At 39.3% G+C, this 18,343-nt stretch overlaps 1 protein-coding gene across 6 annotated transcripts in view; it reads left to right on the top strand.

Moving 5' to 3' along the window:
- SOBP (sine oculis binding protein homolog) overlaps nt 1-18,343 on the top strand; it is a 195,977-nt gene that overhangs the window by 165,193 nt on the left and 12,441 nt on the right. For all 6 annotated transcript variants that reach the window (XM_072998195.2, XM_078385269.1, XM_072998214.2 and 3 more), the window contains one exon: nt 3,754-5,708. In XM_072998195.2, the coding sequence (XP_072854296.1) occupies nt 3,754-5,706 (1,953 nt within the window). In that variant the 3' untranslated portion in view covers nt 5,707-5,708. The remainder of the gene's footprint in view (nt 1-3,753; nt 5,709-18,343) is intronic.

Below are 18,343 nucleotides of genomic sequence, written 5' to 3'. Positions count from 1 at the left end.
TGATGCAGTGTGCGGTGTATGGTCTGAGCACTCATAGGCTGACTTCCCCCTTCAAGCTCTGCAGCAATGCTGGCAGCACTCATACATCTATTTCCCAAAGCCAACCCCTGGATAGACACTGAGCACGGGCACTCAATTTCTTTGGTCAACCATGGCGAGGCCTGTTCTGAGTGGAACCTGTCCTGTTAAACCTCTGTATGGTCTTGGCCACTGTGCTGTGCTACAGCTCAGTTTCAGGGTGTTGGCAATCTTCTTTTAACCTAGGCTATCTTTATGTATAGCAACAATTTGTTTTTTTCAGATCTTCAGATAGTTCATTACCATGAGGTCCCATGTGGAACTTCCAGTGACCAATCTGAGAGAGAACGATAACACCTGCTCCCCCTTCACACCTGAGACTTGTGACACTAATGGGTCTCATGATACCAGGGACAGAAAACGGCTACTTGGGCCCAAATTGGGCATTGTCACTTAGGGGTGTACTCAATTTTCTTGCCAGCGGTTTAGCCATTAATGGCTGTGTGTTGCGTTATTTTGAGGGGACAGCACATTTACAATGTTATACAAGCTGTATACTCACTGCTTTACATTGTAGCCAAGTGTCATTTCTTCAGTGTTGTCACATGTAAAGATAGACTAAATATTTATGAAATGTGAGGGGGTGTATTTACTTCTGAATAGAGTCTCTTTGCCTGAATACCCCATAGTAATCTCTCAGTAACAGGGTGGGGGCAATGTTTTTTTATCATTTTACCAGATTTTTTACCAGATTTGCAGTTTGGGTATACTCCTGGATTCCTCCCTGAGCGCCCAGGTTTTGGCAGTGGCTGAGAGTGCATCTGCACAGTTAAAACTGGTGTGCCAGCTGCGCCCATTGCTTGAGATGTCTGATCTGGCTACATTGATGCCTGACTTAGTTATATTCCAATTATATTACTGTAATGTGCTCTACATGGGGCTGCCTTTGAAGACAGTTCAGGAATTTCTGCTGGTTCAAAATGCAGCAGCCAGACTACTGACTGGGAGCAGTTCTAAGGGGCACAGAATGCCCCTTCTATAACAACTTCACTGACTACCAGTCTGTTTCCAGGCCCAAATCAAAGTGCTGGTACTTACCTATAAAGCCCATAAGGCTTACATCCCGGCTACCTGAAGGACCATATCCCCCCCCCCCCAATGAGCCTTAAGATTGTCAGAGAGGCCCTATTCTCGATCCCATTGCCAGCACTGGTACCATTGATGGGGACATGAGAGAGGGCTTTCTCTGTGGCAACTCTCAGGTTATGGAATACTGTCCCTCAGGAAGTCAGGTTGGCCCCCCTCCCTTTTATCCTTCTGCCAACAGCTCTAATTTTTAATTCTATCCTTTTTAATACTATGAGCTGCCTTGAGTCCCCTTATCAGGACAAAGGTGCCCTATAAATAAGACAAATGAAATCAATAAAATGTTTACTGAAGCCTTGGTGTATGTGGGACTGGGATCGATGTATTTATATTCTGTCCCAGTTTATATCCCAGAATATAAGTGACGTCTGATGTCACAAATAAGCTCTGTACAGACATGCCTTGAGAATACTTCTAGTGACTGAGAAACACCAAGTCTATTTCAGGCAAATTTGAATCCATTGAAATCCTTCTGATTTCAAGGAGGCAGAGACTAAATGCTGTGCAGACTTACATGGGAGTAATGGCCACTGAAGGTGGTAGAACTAGCTCTGTGAACATACATAGGGTTATTCTGGGAATGAATGTTCTGTAAAAGTGCTTAATTTTGTCAGACTCACGTACAGGTTTTTAAAAAGTGACATCACTGTATTTGATAAAAGAAAGCTGAGAGTTAAATGAGACAAGTAACCAAATGCCCAGCATATGTTGTTTATATGGCCAGTAGTTATTAAAATTAAATAACCTTTTGCTGTTTTATTTCACAATTATATCTTGCTGTAATTTTTTTTAAAAAAGATAAAGTATTACCAATATTAAATAGAAAATATGTATATAGAGCAGTGGTTTCATATCAGTATAAACTTAATATTTTTATTATATGTAACACTGAAAAAAGTTTATATTATGTGAATTGAGCAAATGACAACATTTCAGAATTTTCTTCTCTGGGTGTAAAATCTGTCAAACCATTCCCCACCCCCTGCTGAAAATTCTGACATCTGTTTATCTGTTTATAGCTGTGGAAAGATTACTCATTTTAATTCTTGTTTAAAATGCCATATGAAGGAAAAGGCATTTGTGCAAACAAGAGTCATATTTGAATTGTAGATCATGTCTCCGCCATCTGTGAGAGCTGTTGGTGTTGCAAAATTAATGTGTTAATGAAATCACAATAATTTCTCTGAAGTAATGGATTCTAAAACCTAGAATGACTGTTTTTTGAACTTTGGTTTCTAGTGGCTTACAACTGGGAAAACCTTTCACAGCCTAATTAGTTCTGCAGCTTTAGTTTACTTATTTTGTTTAGAATATGCCAGCATCATCACCAAACTGATAGGAATACAAAGCAAGAATAACTTGCATTTGGTATAATAAAACTGTGATAATACAGTACAAGGTTTTTTCCTTAGTTTTTTAAAAGTTATGAAAATTGTTTTCTGCCAAAAAGTTATATAGGAGGGATTGGTGAAGAAGAGAGGGAAGACAGCTTGAAGCATGTTTCTAACTTGTTGAAATATCACAGTTTCAGAATACTTGGAAATCTCCCAGATTTTATTGCTATTTTTCTATTGATACCTGGAAGAGAAAACTAATAATGTATAGTGCTTTTGCTTTTGACGTACCATTTGAAATTCTAACTTTGATGTTTCTATAATGTAAAATGGCATCTTGTAGGTATTTTCTGTACGTTGTCTTGAGCCACAGGATCATTTTCCCAGTGTTATTTGTCTCATTTATGCAGATAGATGTTCAGCTTGTCGGTTTGGATTTGTCTGACCGGTTCAGCAATATCTTTTGGGAAAACTGCAGTCCAATACCAAGCTAAAGCTTAGTGTTTGCTCTTCTGGCATTACAGTGGTTAAGAACTCATAATGCAAAGCTGGACTGCGAATATACTGTAAAATACAGCAAATATTGCACAACGTTACTCAAAAGCTCTTTGGTCTTAAAGTGCTCCACATGATTCACATTCTTTTTGCAGCTTGTACAACAACACTGTAAAGGAGAAAATAATGAGGCTGCTTAATACTGTTTAGGTTGCAGTCCTTTACACAGGCAGTGCAGAATATTGTTTGAATATGGAGGCTTCCTTCTGAGTAAATTCACATTCTAGTACTGTATTAATATTGCTGTTATAGTATTATTACTATGCATGTTTATTGAGCACACTATTATGCATGTCATAATAGAAGTACTTCATAATAGAAGTAATAATTTAGTGAATTCTTATTAATGATTTCATGGCAGAAATAAGATATGAGGTGAGGATGTACTACTCTAAGCATTTCTTCATGTAAATGTAGACGTTAAAAAATCTGGTAAAATAATAATGCTTTTGCAAAATCTTGTGGGAGTATCACACACATATTCACAAAACTATATTCACTACCAAAGTACCTCAGCATTGCAGATGAGATCAGCTGTGTTAATAGGCATGAGACTTCACTGAGCAGTTTCATGAAATTCATTTTTCCTTGATAATTCAGCTGTTTAGAAACAGTAAAAAAAGATTTAAAATGCAAATGACAATACAAAAAGGAAATCACTTTTTTTCTTACCTGTTTTGATTTTGTTACTGTGTTGTAGGTATGTGACTGGTGTAAGCACATAAGACACACAAAAGAGTATCTGGATTTTGGGGACGGGGAAAGACGGCTTCAGTTCTGCAGTGCAAAATGTCTCAATCAGTACAAAATGGATATTTTCTACAAAGAGACGCAGGCCAATCTTCCAGCTGGACTCTGCAGCACATTACATCCTCCAGTCGAAAATAAAGCAGAAGGCACTGGGGTGCAGCTGCTGACTCCAGATTCTTGGAATATACCGCTAGCAGATGCTCGGAGAAAGGCTCCATCCCCAGTGTCTGCAGCTGGCCAAATTCAAGGTCCTGGACCATCCGCATCTACCACTGCCTCTCCGCCTGACACTGCCAACTGTTCTATCACTAAAATCCCAACGCCTGTTCCCAAACCTGTTTCCATCACTGAGAATCCAAATATTACACCAGTTTCTGTTCAGCCACCTGCTAGCATTGTGCCTCCAATTGGTGTCCCACCTCGAAGCCCTCCCATGGTGATGACAAACCGTGGACCGGTTCCCTTGCCCATATTCATGGAGCAGCAAATTTTGCAGCAAATTCGCCCACCATTTATTCGAGGACCGCCTCATCATGCCTCAAATCCAAATAGTCCTCTGTCCAATCCGATGATTCCTGGAATTGGTCCACCACCAGGTGCTCCTAGAAATCTGGGCCCCACCTCTAGTCCTATGCACAGGCCATTACTCTCCCCTCATATCCACCCGCCAACAACCCCCACAATGCCTGGAAATCCCCCTGGTTTACTGCCTCCTCCTCCTCCAGGAGTCCCCTTGCCCAGTCTTCCCTTCCCTCCTGTAAGCATGATGCCAAATGGCCCTATGCCTATGCCACAGATGATGAACTTTGGCTTGCCATCTCTTGCCCCATTGGTGCCACCTCCAACCCTGTTAGTGCCATATCCTGTCATTGTTCCTCTTCCAGTTCCTATCCCTATTCCAATCCCTATTCCCCATATCAATGATTCCAAGCCCCCAAATGGCTTTTCCAGCAATGGGGAAAGCTTCATTCCAAGTACATCCAGTGATGCAACTGGGGCAAAGCCAACAAATAACTCCATGTCCCCCAGAGATTCAAAACAAGGCCCTCCCAAGTCCTCTGACTCAACACCAAGCTGCTCAGGCCAGTCTTTAAGTCAAACACAAGTGCATCAGGAGCACAGTAAAAATGAAGTTGTTGACTTGACTGTGAGACCTAGTAGTCCAGTGAACAAGAAATTTGCTTTTCCTACAGTACTACAGGGACCACCACAGGATGGCGTGATAGACTTAACTGTAGGTCACAGGTCTAGACTACACAATGTTATCCACAGGGCTTTACACGCTCAAGTCAAAGTTGAACCTGATGCTAGCAGTGTTGTAAACTTGGCTTTTGGTAGTTCAGATAAAAGGAACTGCAACGACTGCAGGAACAATTGCAGCCATATGGAAACAAAAACTTTACCTTGCAGTGACCCAGCTCACTCTGGTTCTGTCACACTGACTTCTAGTGTGCCGGAAAATAGTGCAGCTGCAGTTTGCAATGTCATTGTGAATGGCACAAAGGCCCCAGAGGCTTCTAAGAACTCAGAACCACCCCAAGAACAGAAGAAGCCTCAGCTTCTGGAGGAGTTGCCGGTGAGTGAGCTGGAGTCAGTGAAAGAAAACAACTGTACTTCGAACTGCCGCCGAGAAGGAGAGTCTGGTAAGAAAACTGGGGAAGAGCCCCTGTTTGGGAGTGACAAGCAAGATCCCAACCTCAATAATCCAGCAGATGAGGACCATGCATATGCTTTGAGGATGCTACCCAAAGCAGGCTGCGTCATCCAGCCTGTGCCAAAACCAGCGGAAAAGACTGCTATTGCACCGTGCATTATCTCAACGCCAATTCTCAGCACGGGGCCAGAAGATCTGGAGCCACCACTGAAAAGGAGGTGCCTCCGAATTCGAAATCAGAATAAGTAAAGGTTTGTGTAATCACTACAATCTTCTCTCTTAGTAGAGTCAGTATTGGTGTTTTCAGGTAGGAGTAGAAGGAGTATGAGATGGCCATTTGTCAAACAGGGAGAAAGATTCTGGTGAGTTTACTCATTAAAAAAAGGGCATTATCTATGTTTTGTCTTTGTCCTGTAGCATCTTTGTATCTGTCTGTCTTATGTCCCATCAGTAGTGTATATTTCTTTATGATCATGTAATATTTTGATAGAACACTGGAACTAAAAACTGTGGTGTGGTTTATATCCTAACCAGAGGATCTTCTCCTCTGCTAATTTTTGAGGCCAGGAAACTAACCAGGTATATACGGCTAAGCCATCTGGGTAACAACAATTCAAGATTTCTGGGTTTAAGTGTCACAATTCACAGTTAGGATAATTCACAGTGGAACAATTCTACTATTTGCAATTAAATGAAATGAAAAAGCATGCTTTAAAAAAAGCTCTCTTATTCTTTTGCAGACAGTAGCACAGGTTTTAGGTTGATTAGAGAACACTTCTACCAGCTTTGCTTCTCTGAAGATACAATTTAATGTTATTTGGTTTTAGTGTTTTTGGTTCCTCTTGATGTATCCACTGAATGGGATCACACCTGTCACATTTGTCTGCCTTAAAAAAAAAGCAGCATCTTGGACCTTACTATACTGATGTCAAATGTATTTTTAATGTATTCTGGCTGAGATGCCCGTGCATACAAACAATAACCATAAAAAACAACAGCAGCTGAGCCTTAGTTTTGAAACCGCATTGTATCAAACAAAATCACTGCCCTGTACACCTTTGTGATAGTGCTGTAATGCGTAATCTTAAGAAATGCTTAATATACCAGATGTACAGTTTGGATTCAGAACAAATTAATATCCTACTTCCAAAAGGAATTGTTTCTCTATGTTTGCAAAGCAGATGTCTGGATTTCTGATACTTACTACTGATTCACTACAGTATTTGGGTACTTCTTTATTGAGTCACTTTGAATTTTTAAAAACATGGATAGTCAGGATTTCCTCTGCATACACACACAGAGGTACTCATGTGCACACGCACACACACACGCACACATAGGCACACTTCTTTTTAATTCAAAGGTTTAAAACATATTGCATTTGTTGCAAACAGTGTGCATTCTTTCTTTGCTCATTCTTGTTATGCAGATGACACAGGACTCAATCCATTATCATGGTGGAACCTTACCACCATTATGATGTGACCTACTTTGCCTTTGTTCCTCCGTCCTGCACTCTGAATTGCATCACCTGGAAACCTCATTCAGATTCCTATCCCTATAGCAAATTTTCAAGGCACAGAAGGAACAACAGGGGAGGGAAGATAGTTCTCTGCTTGCTGATGGAAGCCATGTCATCAGCTGAACTCTCCTGTTGGTCATAGTTTCCAGCTACTAGGAGGACAATATTTAGTGTTTCAAAAAATGTGGTAATTTTATTTTGGGGCAGGATTCAGAGCAGCAGCTGGAATCTCAAGGAATAGCTGTGCTTTTCTAGTTCTCTAGGCAGGGAGACCAGTCTTAGGGCAAGTGGCACTGGAAGCTGAGAATTTCTGGTTTATTTATTATTTTGTACCTAAAGTGGCTTTAAAGCCCAAGTACACATCTTGACCCATTTCCTGCTGGCATCAGGGCCGGCATGAAGGTGCATCTGGGCGCAATATGCCATTTGGAGCAAGTCAAGGAGTTGAGCACCAGCACTGCAACTTGAGGGCCTTCATATTGTTCAGGTGGAAAGAATAGTAATGCAAGGCCTGAGGTGGAAAGATCCCTCCATGGGTTGGTAGTCCAGGACCAGTGTGGGGTTTTGAAAAAAAAACTCCCCACATATTGTGTGTAGTAGAGATCTTGTAAGGAAGTACAGAATATGAGTGCTAGTGGGAAAGGCTGCAACAGCCATAGCTGTAGTATGGATTTCACCACTTGACTGGCAACCCTAAAAATCCCATCCATCTCAAGCTCTGGATAGTTATATTACCTGGTTAGTTCAGTTCTACCTGGATCGTGTGTCAAGTGGCCTAGATTCCTTTGTGCCCATTTATACAATCAGCTGACCTAGAAGTAGTTTCAGAGGCTGACTACACAGGCTGTGTGGCATGCTGTCTGGAGTGCTGCAGGGATGAGCAGGTGCACTCTTAAAGACAGTGATCAGACAACATCCTTGTTACAGTGCACTAGCAAAGATGTTGTACCTGCACACTTCTCTCCCCCCCCCCCATTAAGGGGTTTCTATTTTTCTGATGCAGGTAGAATTACTCTGGTTTGGATCAGTTCCGGCACGTGTGATCACTGGAACGGAATGATCCAAAGCAAGTCTTCCTCTTTCAATTTGCCAGTGTCATGAAGTGGCTTAATAATCAAGCCACTTCAGGGTATTGGCAAATGAATCACTTTGGCAGAGGGCAGGAGAAGTGGGAAAAAATATTTTGACTGTATGTACATTATTGCTGAAGTGCTGCATCACTTATTTAAAAAAATTAAAAATTTCTTTGAATCGTCTTAAAAGGCCAGTTGAGAATCCACCCAAAGTCAAATCCAAGGTAGTGGCTTCAGGCAGTTTTTAGATCAGCCCTTCCAAATATTTTTTTTAAAAATAACTGAAGCGGTGCATCAGCAACAGTCTACATACTGTCCAATTTTTTTCACTAATTGTTCTAATCAAGCCCTACTATTCTCAAGTCACCCACACTAGCTTGTTCTCTGCTGCTAATGCCACCATACCCTGAATCCCCTCCCAACTACCAGCTTGTCCAAACTTTGTGATGTTGCAAAACCTCAACCACATGATACACAAGTAGCATTATAGCTCCCCAATAATAATAATAATAATAATAATAATAATAATAATAATAATAATAATAATAATAATAATAATAATAATAATAATAATAATAATAATAATAATAATAATCGTTGTCATCATCATCATAATTATTGTTTCTGACTTACAGTGAACCTTTTCAGGGTTTTCTAGACAGAGAGAACTCAGAAGTAGTTTACCACTCCCTTCTTCTGGTGGTGCCCTGGGACTGTGCAGCTTGCCCAAGGCCATACAAGCTGGTTCACAGGAGGCACAGTGGGGAATTGAACCCCCATCCTCTGGCTCTGTAGCCAGATACATAAACCACTGAACTATACAGCCACTGTGACAACACCAGGTACCTACAACTGTGCATTTGTTTCTGTTGTGATTGTGGGGTAAGATGTGGCTACTAAAGCCACATAAACTCTTAAAGGGCATTGAAGATTCAACAGCTGTTCATGCTCTTGTCATTAAAAAAAATCATGCATTTAATTGAATTTTAAGTGAAAATAACGTTTTTTATCCACTGAGTTCCATATGATAAGCACAACAGTAAGCAGTTCATGGCCCAAAGACTCCATGTAGCCCCAGCCTCTTCTACTCACTTTGGGAATGCCCCCAGTTTGCCACAATATGGTTTTCAGAGCTTCATTAATGGTCATCTAACTAAAGCAATTACAGTGTGTTTATCATGAAAGTAATGACAAAATATAAATGAAACATTACAAAATGGGTTAATAACGTATAACATAATTAAAAAACTCTCTTAAGTGAATTTAGAGATGCTTATAAAGCACCTTAACATGACCTTACCTTCAGCACTACTACCTCGAGAGCAGAATCTGCACACTTGTCCAAACCTTAGGAGATTATGTTAGCTACAGCCCCCAAGTCTCATATACCTTCAAACTGGTGTAAAGAGCCTCGTGGCGCAGTGGTTAAAATGCTGTACTGCAGCTAAAACTGTGCTCACGACCTGGGGTTCAAATCCCAGGTAGCTGGCTCAAGGTTGACTCAGCCTTCCATCCTTCCGAGGTCGGTAAAATGAGTACCCAGCTTGCTGGGGGGGCAATGTGTAGCCTGTATAATTAAAAATTGTAAACCGCCTGGAGAGTGCTTGTAGCGCTATGGGGCGGTATATAAGTCCAATAAATAAATAAATAAATAAATAAATGAATAAATAAATAAGAATATGTACCAGGTCTGTGCTGTTTTAGGTGAGAAGTGTTGCAGTTGCAAGTGTTGTAGACTGAATGTGGTCTACTAGGTCAACTACAAGACTGGAAGTGATTTTTGGCTTTCATCAAGATCCCTCTCCTCAGTATTATGTTACTTTCATACTTGGGTGGGAGCCAAAGATGAGGTCCTTATACACATAACCCTAGAATTTTGTGACACACAACAGATAAGTCCCTAATTCTATTCAATTGGGCTTATTCCCAAATAAATGTGTATAGAATCCATTGCACTTTAGTTTCACTTAGGATTTCTTTTTCTTACTGCTGTATTGGGAGCTCAACTGTCATAGCAGTCTTAATATTTTTGTACCCTCTAGTTTTCAGTATATTTTTGATTGATTATTCCTGAAAGGACTCAGCTACAGATAAATCTTGGTCTCTTCGTGATTATTAAGGATGGTCTCAGGCCTTTTGGCCTTGCCTGGGGGTATTTAACCCTCCTGTCTCTACCCCATTCAACATCTCTTGATTGGAACTATCATCCTGGTGGATGGCATCATTTTCCAGATAGAAATACCTTCAGATGAAACCTGCCAGTTGTCCTGTTAGATAAAACATATTTTCTTCTTGGGAAAAGTAGCACTGGAGGAAAAGCTAAGAAGTCCTTTTACTCAGTGCCACAGTCCATCCAGTTAGGATTCTGCACAGCATAAAAACAAATTCAAGATGGGAAATTTCCAACATAGCCTAGGTATATTTACTCTGGAGTAATACACACTGTAGCTGGCTAGATCACTCAGTGATTTAGATATATGGCTTGGAGCCAGAGGTTGGGAGTTTGATTCCCCATTGTGCCTCTTGGGAGAAGAGCCAGCCTATGTAGCCTCGGGCAAACTGCAAAGTCCCACAATGCCCCCAGAAGAAGGAAATGGTAAATGACTTCTGTGTATTCTCTGCCTAAAAAACCTTGGAAAGGGTTGCCATATGTCTGAATTGACTTGATATCATACTATTAAAATGCACATTGTATTCAATGATGCTTACTCCAATATAGGTGCAGATAGAAATGAAGCCTCAATCATGGATTTGCTACATTTCCTTCTTGAGCTGCTTTTTGAACAAGCAGATGTCTCTTTCCAAAATTTCAGGAAAGTGCCTTCTGAACCACAAACCACACATGATCTCTGCTAAAGATTAAATAACATTGGTAAAGCAAAAGCAGGTATTTCCTCCTTGTACAATATTATTCTTCCAGATAACGCAAGCCTTTCAGTGCTCCATGTGTGGGACAACAGACATGGGGGGGACTTGTTTTCCAACTGACCAACTGTAAAACAAAAGCAAACTAATTTGTGAAATGCATATTGCGACATGTTCATGTTAGAATGAACAGACTAGTCCTTTTCACCTATTGTAAACACAGAACAGGTGTCCTCATCTAGTGAGCCATGCAGTCTGTCATTTCCACATAACTGCAATATAACCACAATACTTAAATTTGGTGAGTCACTGGTTGGTACCTGACCATTCTTCTACCATTTTGTTATGCAGTTCTTAATGCTTAAGCATGGGCCACATGCAGCTCCCCTCCTTATGTTGTTGAGGGCTCAAGCTGTCATTATCCACCCCTCTTGTTGCAGCTGAATTTGCTGTGGCAGCAGCATGCATAAACAAACAAACAAATAAATAAAGCAGAATAACCAAAAATCATACAAGCTTTTCTAGAAACAGGGCACAATAGGTATAAACAGGGCACAAAAGGAAGGCATGCCTTTTTCTCCATTAAAACCATGTCCCAAAAGCTTCTCAGGCACACAATTTGGCATGAAAATAGGGTTCACACTCCTTGTATACTTTGTTTTAAAAAGAAAACTATGAAGAGTTGGCCACTACATTGCCATTCTCAGCAGCACTGATTATCGTAGGTTATGATGTAGCTTCTGGTAACTTTGGGAGGGGTGCAGTGCAGTCTCACTCACCCTTTTATCCCCATAAGTTGTTCACTAATATCTTAAGTGCTGTGAAAGTTCTTAGAATCCCCTCCCTGACTGGCCACATTTTACCTGAGATGCCATAATTTTACTCAAATGTCCTGCTCTCTCGCCTACCTTCATGATTTTTTTTCTTGACCTCTTGTCATTTACTTCCTGCCAAAAATTCTCACCTTTTCTGTCCTTTACAGAACCTGAACTGCAAACTGCTTAATTTCCTGAACAAATAAATATTGAAAACCATGTCATCAACTTCACAAATCAGGGACAGAAGATTTGCTATACAATAATGCATGTAGATTTCATATTTCTTTTCTTGTTGGGGATGGAATAAAACCCATGAAGATATGCCCAGCCCCACACAATTTATGTAGTTGTGTGGTAAGCTCCTGAATGTTTTTGATCTGCAAACTTAAAATATGGTTACAATTTGTGACTGCAGTCCTACCCACAGAAACAAAAGACAGCCTAATAGATTTATAAAGGCCTCTTTTCATGGGCTCATATCCACTTCATGAGATGCGTTATAAAGTAGATTCAAGCCCATGAAAACTCATGCCAAAATAAACCTATTATTGTTACTTTGCTACAAATTTCTTTGTTGCTTTAACCATTGCAGATTGTTGTAGCATCCTCAGTGAATGTTTTTCTCATAGTGGACAGATTCTGATTAGTTACATATGCCATATGCCAGCATAAATGCTACAGCAGTCAATTGCTGCTAGTTAAAGAGTCCCCATTCATATTTGTTATTGGCACATCAAGTATGGTGCACAATGAGGGATACAAGCAGCAACTCCTTAACTGGTGATGATATGTTGCAATGATTTATGCTATTGCACATGACCCTGGTGTACCTAGATAATAGGTTTCTGGCCAGTAAGCTCTCCTAAGTCTCATAAACCAAGAGTGAAATTTAAATAGTCTCAAACTACATAGTCAAATGATCATTTGAACTAATAGAAATATACTTGATATAAATCTCAGCATGGTTGTTTGTATAAGAGATTGAATGCCCCCACTGTTGGATTAGTAAATTGATATTATTAGTGGAAATGATGTAGAATAAGCCAAATAAGCTTTATTATCCTGTGTTCTCACAGTGCAATCCTATACATGTCTATGCTGAAGTAGGCTCCAATGAGTTCAATGGGACTTACTCCCAGATAAATGTGTATAGGGTTGCAATCTAAATTAATTTATTTCATTTTTTTAAAAAAGTATTTTAGGAAGTACTTTGTTCTTTTCCCTTTCCCCTTCTGAACAGATGTATCTGAAGATTCATGAATGGAGAAAAACTCACTTGGCCACTTTTTAAAAAAAGGAAGGAAGGAAACGTCTGTTTCAAAATTAAATAGTAATAATACGGTGGTTTTTGATGACATGTCAAATTTTGATGCAATTTTTAGACTGTCCTTCAGTCTTATTAAATCACAGTTTGATGCTATTCTTGGCAATGCCATTATTGTACTCTGAAGTACTATATGGAACTTTCCATTAAAAACCTAGAAATTAAATACAAGGCAGTGGGGCATTTGAGGATCTTGTAGCATCTCATTATTCTTCAGTTATTGCTCTGGTGTAACTTTGGGGGCAAGATTTTAAGGATAATCATATGATAAATTGAATTATCTCTCTCACTGCTGCAAAGCCATGTTCAAAAGTATTTAGCATTAGCAAAAGTAGAACAGCCCTGAAAATGAAGTTACACAACTTTCAATGTCAAACACATTGTGTCCACCCTGTCTGAGGACTTTACATTGTTATATACCTTGCATTACTTGAAACTAACCATGGTACAGTACAGTATTTACCACCAACTACATGATGTAAAGAAAGTAAGGCCAGTCCCTTTTCATGTTACTTCACTGTATGTTGTTCTGCCAGCTGGGGGGGTTGTACTTTTTCTGTTGGTTGACTGGCTTTCAGTTTACAAGTGGAGCATGTCTATAGGAATAGAAAATCTCTCTTTCTCTCTTTTTCTTAATATAAACAAATGCCAGATAATGAACAAGAATGCAGGGAGTGAGCTGTAGACTGCAAAGCTGGGCTCTTTTAACAGTTGGGAAAGGGAAAAAGGGATAACTGAGAGAGTATAATCTCTCAATGCTTTAAAAAAGAAGAAGAAAGAGAGGGCAGATGAAGGGAAGGGAGAAAGGAAAGGTTGATTAACAGGTGGTTTAAAACTATGCTAATTGATCTGGATTCTTGCATTGAGGATAATTATCATTTCCATGTGAACCACTACAGCAACTTCAAGATCAGAAACTTTTTTAAAAATACAAATCAACTCAAATAAAGTTGGATAACCTCCCTATATAGACAAACCCTGAGCAAAGCATGGCCAATGGGATCTTCACCACTCCTGCTGCCGCAGGGCATCTCTACAGCCTCTGAAGCAATATCTGCCCACTTCATGGCCACGAGAGAATGCTACCCTATGGCAGAGGAGAGGAGCAGTCTTACAACTCTGTCTCTCTAACAGCTTCTAACTGGCTTCAAACCGTATCAACAGAGAAGCTATGCACAGGATAGAGAGACGGTTAATACAGACCTCTGTTGTACTATAATGCCCATAATGTAACCTTCTGTGATTCTGAGTATAGGGAAGGCCAGCTATGCCTAACCAGTGTAGTCCTCCCTTCTGCCATTATCTTGAGTAATAAAACAATGGCAACCAAAAGAATTGCTGTTTTGGACCTTTGATTTATAACAACTAATTATACCCACATTTTACCTATGAAATATTACAGTGGCTCGGTTTTTGTTTAGGTGCAAAATGGATAACCGTTAAACCACTGTATTCAGCTAACCTAGAAAGCACCTTAAGCACTTTGCTGGTGATTCTAATTTATAGTCTGCAGAACAACATTTATTGAAGGAGTAATGAACCATGACTTTGGAAAATAAAAATATCTTGAGTGTTCACAGTATGGGCAATGGTAGCATGATGGTATTTCATATCTCAGATCTAGCTGTGAGCTGAAACAATGGGGGAATCTGTAATGTTTATACTTTTACTTGGATAAAGATATTGCAGTGTTGAAACCCAAATGGAAATATTAGTGATGCAAATTGTAACTTATATTCCCCCCCCCCTTATTCAGTCCTAATACTTAACTTTTATCACACACCAAACATATACCTGGAGGGAAAACTGCAATTTTTGCCTTTTTATTTAAAAATTAGAAACTATATGAAAATGTCATTTCATAAGCTCACTTCTTATGGATGTAGCACATTTTTTATATTATTATTATTATTATTATTATTATTATTATTATTATTATTATTATTATTATTATTATTATTATTATTATTATTATTATTATTATTATTATTATTATTACTTCTTGTTAATTTATATGCTGAAAGATTACTAACTTCTATCTTCTGGGTTCATCTAACAGCACAGTTATAGTTTGTTCAAAAAAGTTTCTGTGGCATATAAAATGTCGGAGTTTTGATTCCCTGTTATTTCATGTCAAATTAATCCATCATTATATTGTGTTAACCTTCTACTACATTCATAATCACACAATATCTGTGTCTTGTCAGGTCATGATCCTCTTTTGCAACTATTTATTATGGTGTCTGAGCATTTAGGCAAAGTATACCTCCTTTTTATAACCATGGGATGTCTGAAGGGTTTTGTCTGATGATGTGTTTAGCTTTTTCAGATACTTTTGTTATAAAAACTTAGCAGAGTACAGTTTACAGTGACACTGGGAGAATGCAATTTTATAGATAATTTCAAGTTACAGAATGATTCATGAAGGATTTTTTTCCCCTTAACACACGAGTTCACAAAATGTATGTATGCATATCTTACAAAACACAGGAAAGATCACAAAGAACATTGTCATCCTATGGTTCTTATGGTCTGTTGTTAACTGTCTTTTACTCATTCTTTTTGGGAAGTTGTGATATGTTCACCTCCTAAACAGTGCTATTTCTTGCGTGGCACCAGCTAAACATTTAATGGTCATTCACTGATCACTGAAGAATGGATACAGAAACAAAATTAGGTTGATAAATGTGCTTTTCTGAACAGTTCCTGGGAAGCCATGGCTGAATGTCTAGGATTCATTATCACCACCTCCCTATTCCACATGGGCAATGTACAGTTTTAAACCACACTTGTGGGTACCTGGAACTCGATTTTTCACTATCATGCATTTGTCAGAATTGTTTTCCCCACATCTGCAGTTTAGATTTAAAAACAAACATCCATGTGGAGTTTACTATCCTGACCTGGGATTTTTAGGAATAAAAATTTGCGTTAATAAGTTAATTATAATATTCCCATTAAAGTGAGTAATGTCTCTCAGATTGAAATACCAAGATCATTTATATACAAGTTAAATTCTGGGCCAGTATCTTGGAAACAGAGATTAAAAATCAGTGCAGTTCAGTTGCAGGATAACGGTGGTTTTAGAGCTGATTCCCCCTCCCCCACTTCCTCGGAAAAGAATGAATGTTTATCATCATTTTTTTAGTAATTTCTGTGCGCTAATGATGTGTGTAGTTGTGCATTCCTTGGCAAATTGTATTTCTATTGGTAATGCACATATACAGATACACCAGATAGAAATGTTTAAAAAAAGGGGGGAGAGTTGAGTCATTAGCAAAGCCCTTGCACGAAGGGAAAGGGGGAACTTCAACTAGGAATCTTCATAACATTGCCTCCAACCTTTCGGAGTGTTGACACAACAATGGGATTAGCTGCTCTTTGTCAGCCCTAGCAGATGTTTGACCATTCCACTCTCTGGAGCTGGTCACACAGAAGTACTTAAATTCCCATCAAGATTCTCTGATCAGGGGAACTGTGCTTTGTTTGGATGACAAGTGTCCATCCACAGTGCAGTATTTTTGCTTTCTTATGTAGATAATTGTTTGATTTGTTATGTTTGTACACTAATTTCCCATAGATGAAAGCACACCGTGTTGTACTAGCTTGCACAAACATGCTAATGTTTCACCACTACTGTCTGTCCTATGGGTTTTGTGCTTTCCCTGGGCCATATAGAAGAGTATTCCCTTGTGCCTTTTTATGGATTAACCTCATGAAACAACTTCTCCCAATTCTTAGCTGCAGCTTACCTATGTAATTCAGCAGCAAAGCAGATCAACATTCTTCAAGGCAATTCTAAACAGTGGGGGCAACCCCCCAAAAATTATGACTTTGAAACTGGGCTCCGAATGAGCATCATATTTAGCGCAGATGTAGAAGACAGATTGCTCCTACTCTGTGTCAGATTTGGAGATGTTGGACGAAGGGTTTTTTGAATTATGATTTTTTTAAAAAGTAAAACCACTCCCCACGCAGAAACAAGCAGCCCTAACATCTCCAGATTTAAAATAGCCTATACATATTGAAAATACCATTTTCAATTACCTTGAAAGAGGATGATTGGCCCCACCCACTTTTTAATTATCATTTTTTTCAAGGAATTCATACTGCAGGGGCTGAAATACTGATCCTCAAAAGGGAAAAACTGTGGTCTTGTTATAAACTGAGCATGTATGGAACAGGTTTATCAGCAACAGAGCTCCAAAGCAGATACAATTTTCCAGCTTCATCAGGGGGAATGCTGTAAGGCAATGAAAGGTCACAGAGACAGAGTCAAAAGATAATTTTTCTTTAAAGAGCCCTCCACCAAAAAAAAAACAACACTTCTCAACAGGCTTGCTTTAAAGAAAGTAATGGACTGACAGTCCTCCAGAAAGGAACATTTTGTCATGTATCTCCATGGTATTAGCATACAGTTTTGTAAAGCATTTTCAAAGTACTTCGACATTACAAAAGCACAGAGCAGTTATGTTTATCCCAGCTCTGAGTGCTTTCAGTAAACATTCTCTCAGCATTTCTGAAACTAGCCTCCAGGCCCAAGTGTTCAAAGGAGAAATCAACTCCAAGTCTGGGGCAATTCGAAGTTTTGACCCTGTCAGTTACAACCCAATTAGCTGTCTCTCAGAAGGAGAACTTTTTAACTCCTTCCTGGCCAAACAGGCATTTGTGCTTATAAGGGGATTCTGTACCTGACTGTAAAAATATTTTAAAAGGTATTTTAAAAAAAGAATAGAGAACAAATACTCATTTAAGCTACGAAATTACTGTTTTTTGCTTTGTGGCTGGGGGTGGTCTTAGCAGAGCTTTGGTGCCTATAACTTGTCACAGTTTCAACAATTCCACCAGTCTTGTCACTATACAGCTGCCTGGTGAGTTAAAAGAAAAAAACTCCGAAGGTGTTACATAGCATCAAGTCACTTCTGATGTGTCGTGGTGACTATATGAGTTAATGACCTCCAAATGCCCTGTCATTAACAGCTCTATTCTGATCTTGCAAACCAACATCTCATCTTAGGTTGTTCTCTATTCCTACTGCCCTCCCCCTTTGTCATAGCTATATTTTTTCCAGTTAGTTTTGCTCAAGTGTTGCAAATGAACAGCTGTGGCTTCAATTATTGAGACAATCTGTCTCATGTTTGGTCTTTGTCTCTTCCTACTGATCCTGCCCGTACCCAGTATTTCCCAGTAATATTGTCTTTTCTAGTCAGTTCCATATTTTCATGATATGTTCATAGTAGAATAGCCTCAGTTCACTATTTTTTTTCTAGTGAGAGTTCACCAA

The sequence above is a fragment of the Pogona vitticeps genome, chromosome 1 (genome assembly GCF_051106095.1).
Source record: "Pogona vitticeps strain Pit_001003342236 chromosome 1, PviZW2.1, whole genome shotgun sequence".
NCBI classification, from domain to species: Eukaryota; Metazoa; Chordata; class Lepidosauria; order Squamata; family Agamidae; genus Pogona; species Pogona vitticeps.
The sequence above is the reverse complement of the archived record's forward strand: the minus strand, read 5'-3'. Positions and strand labels throughout refer to the sequence as shown.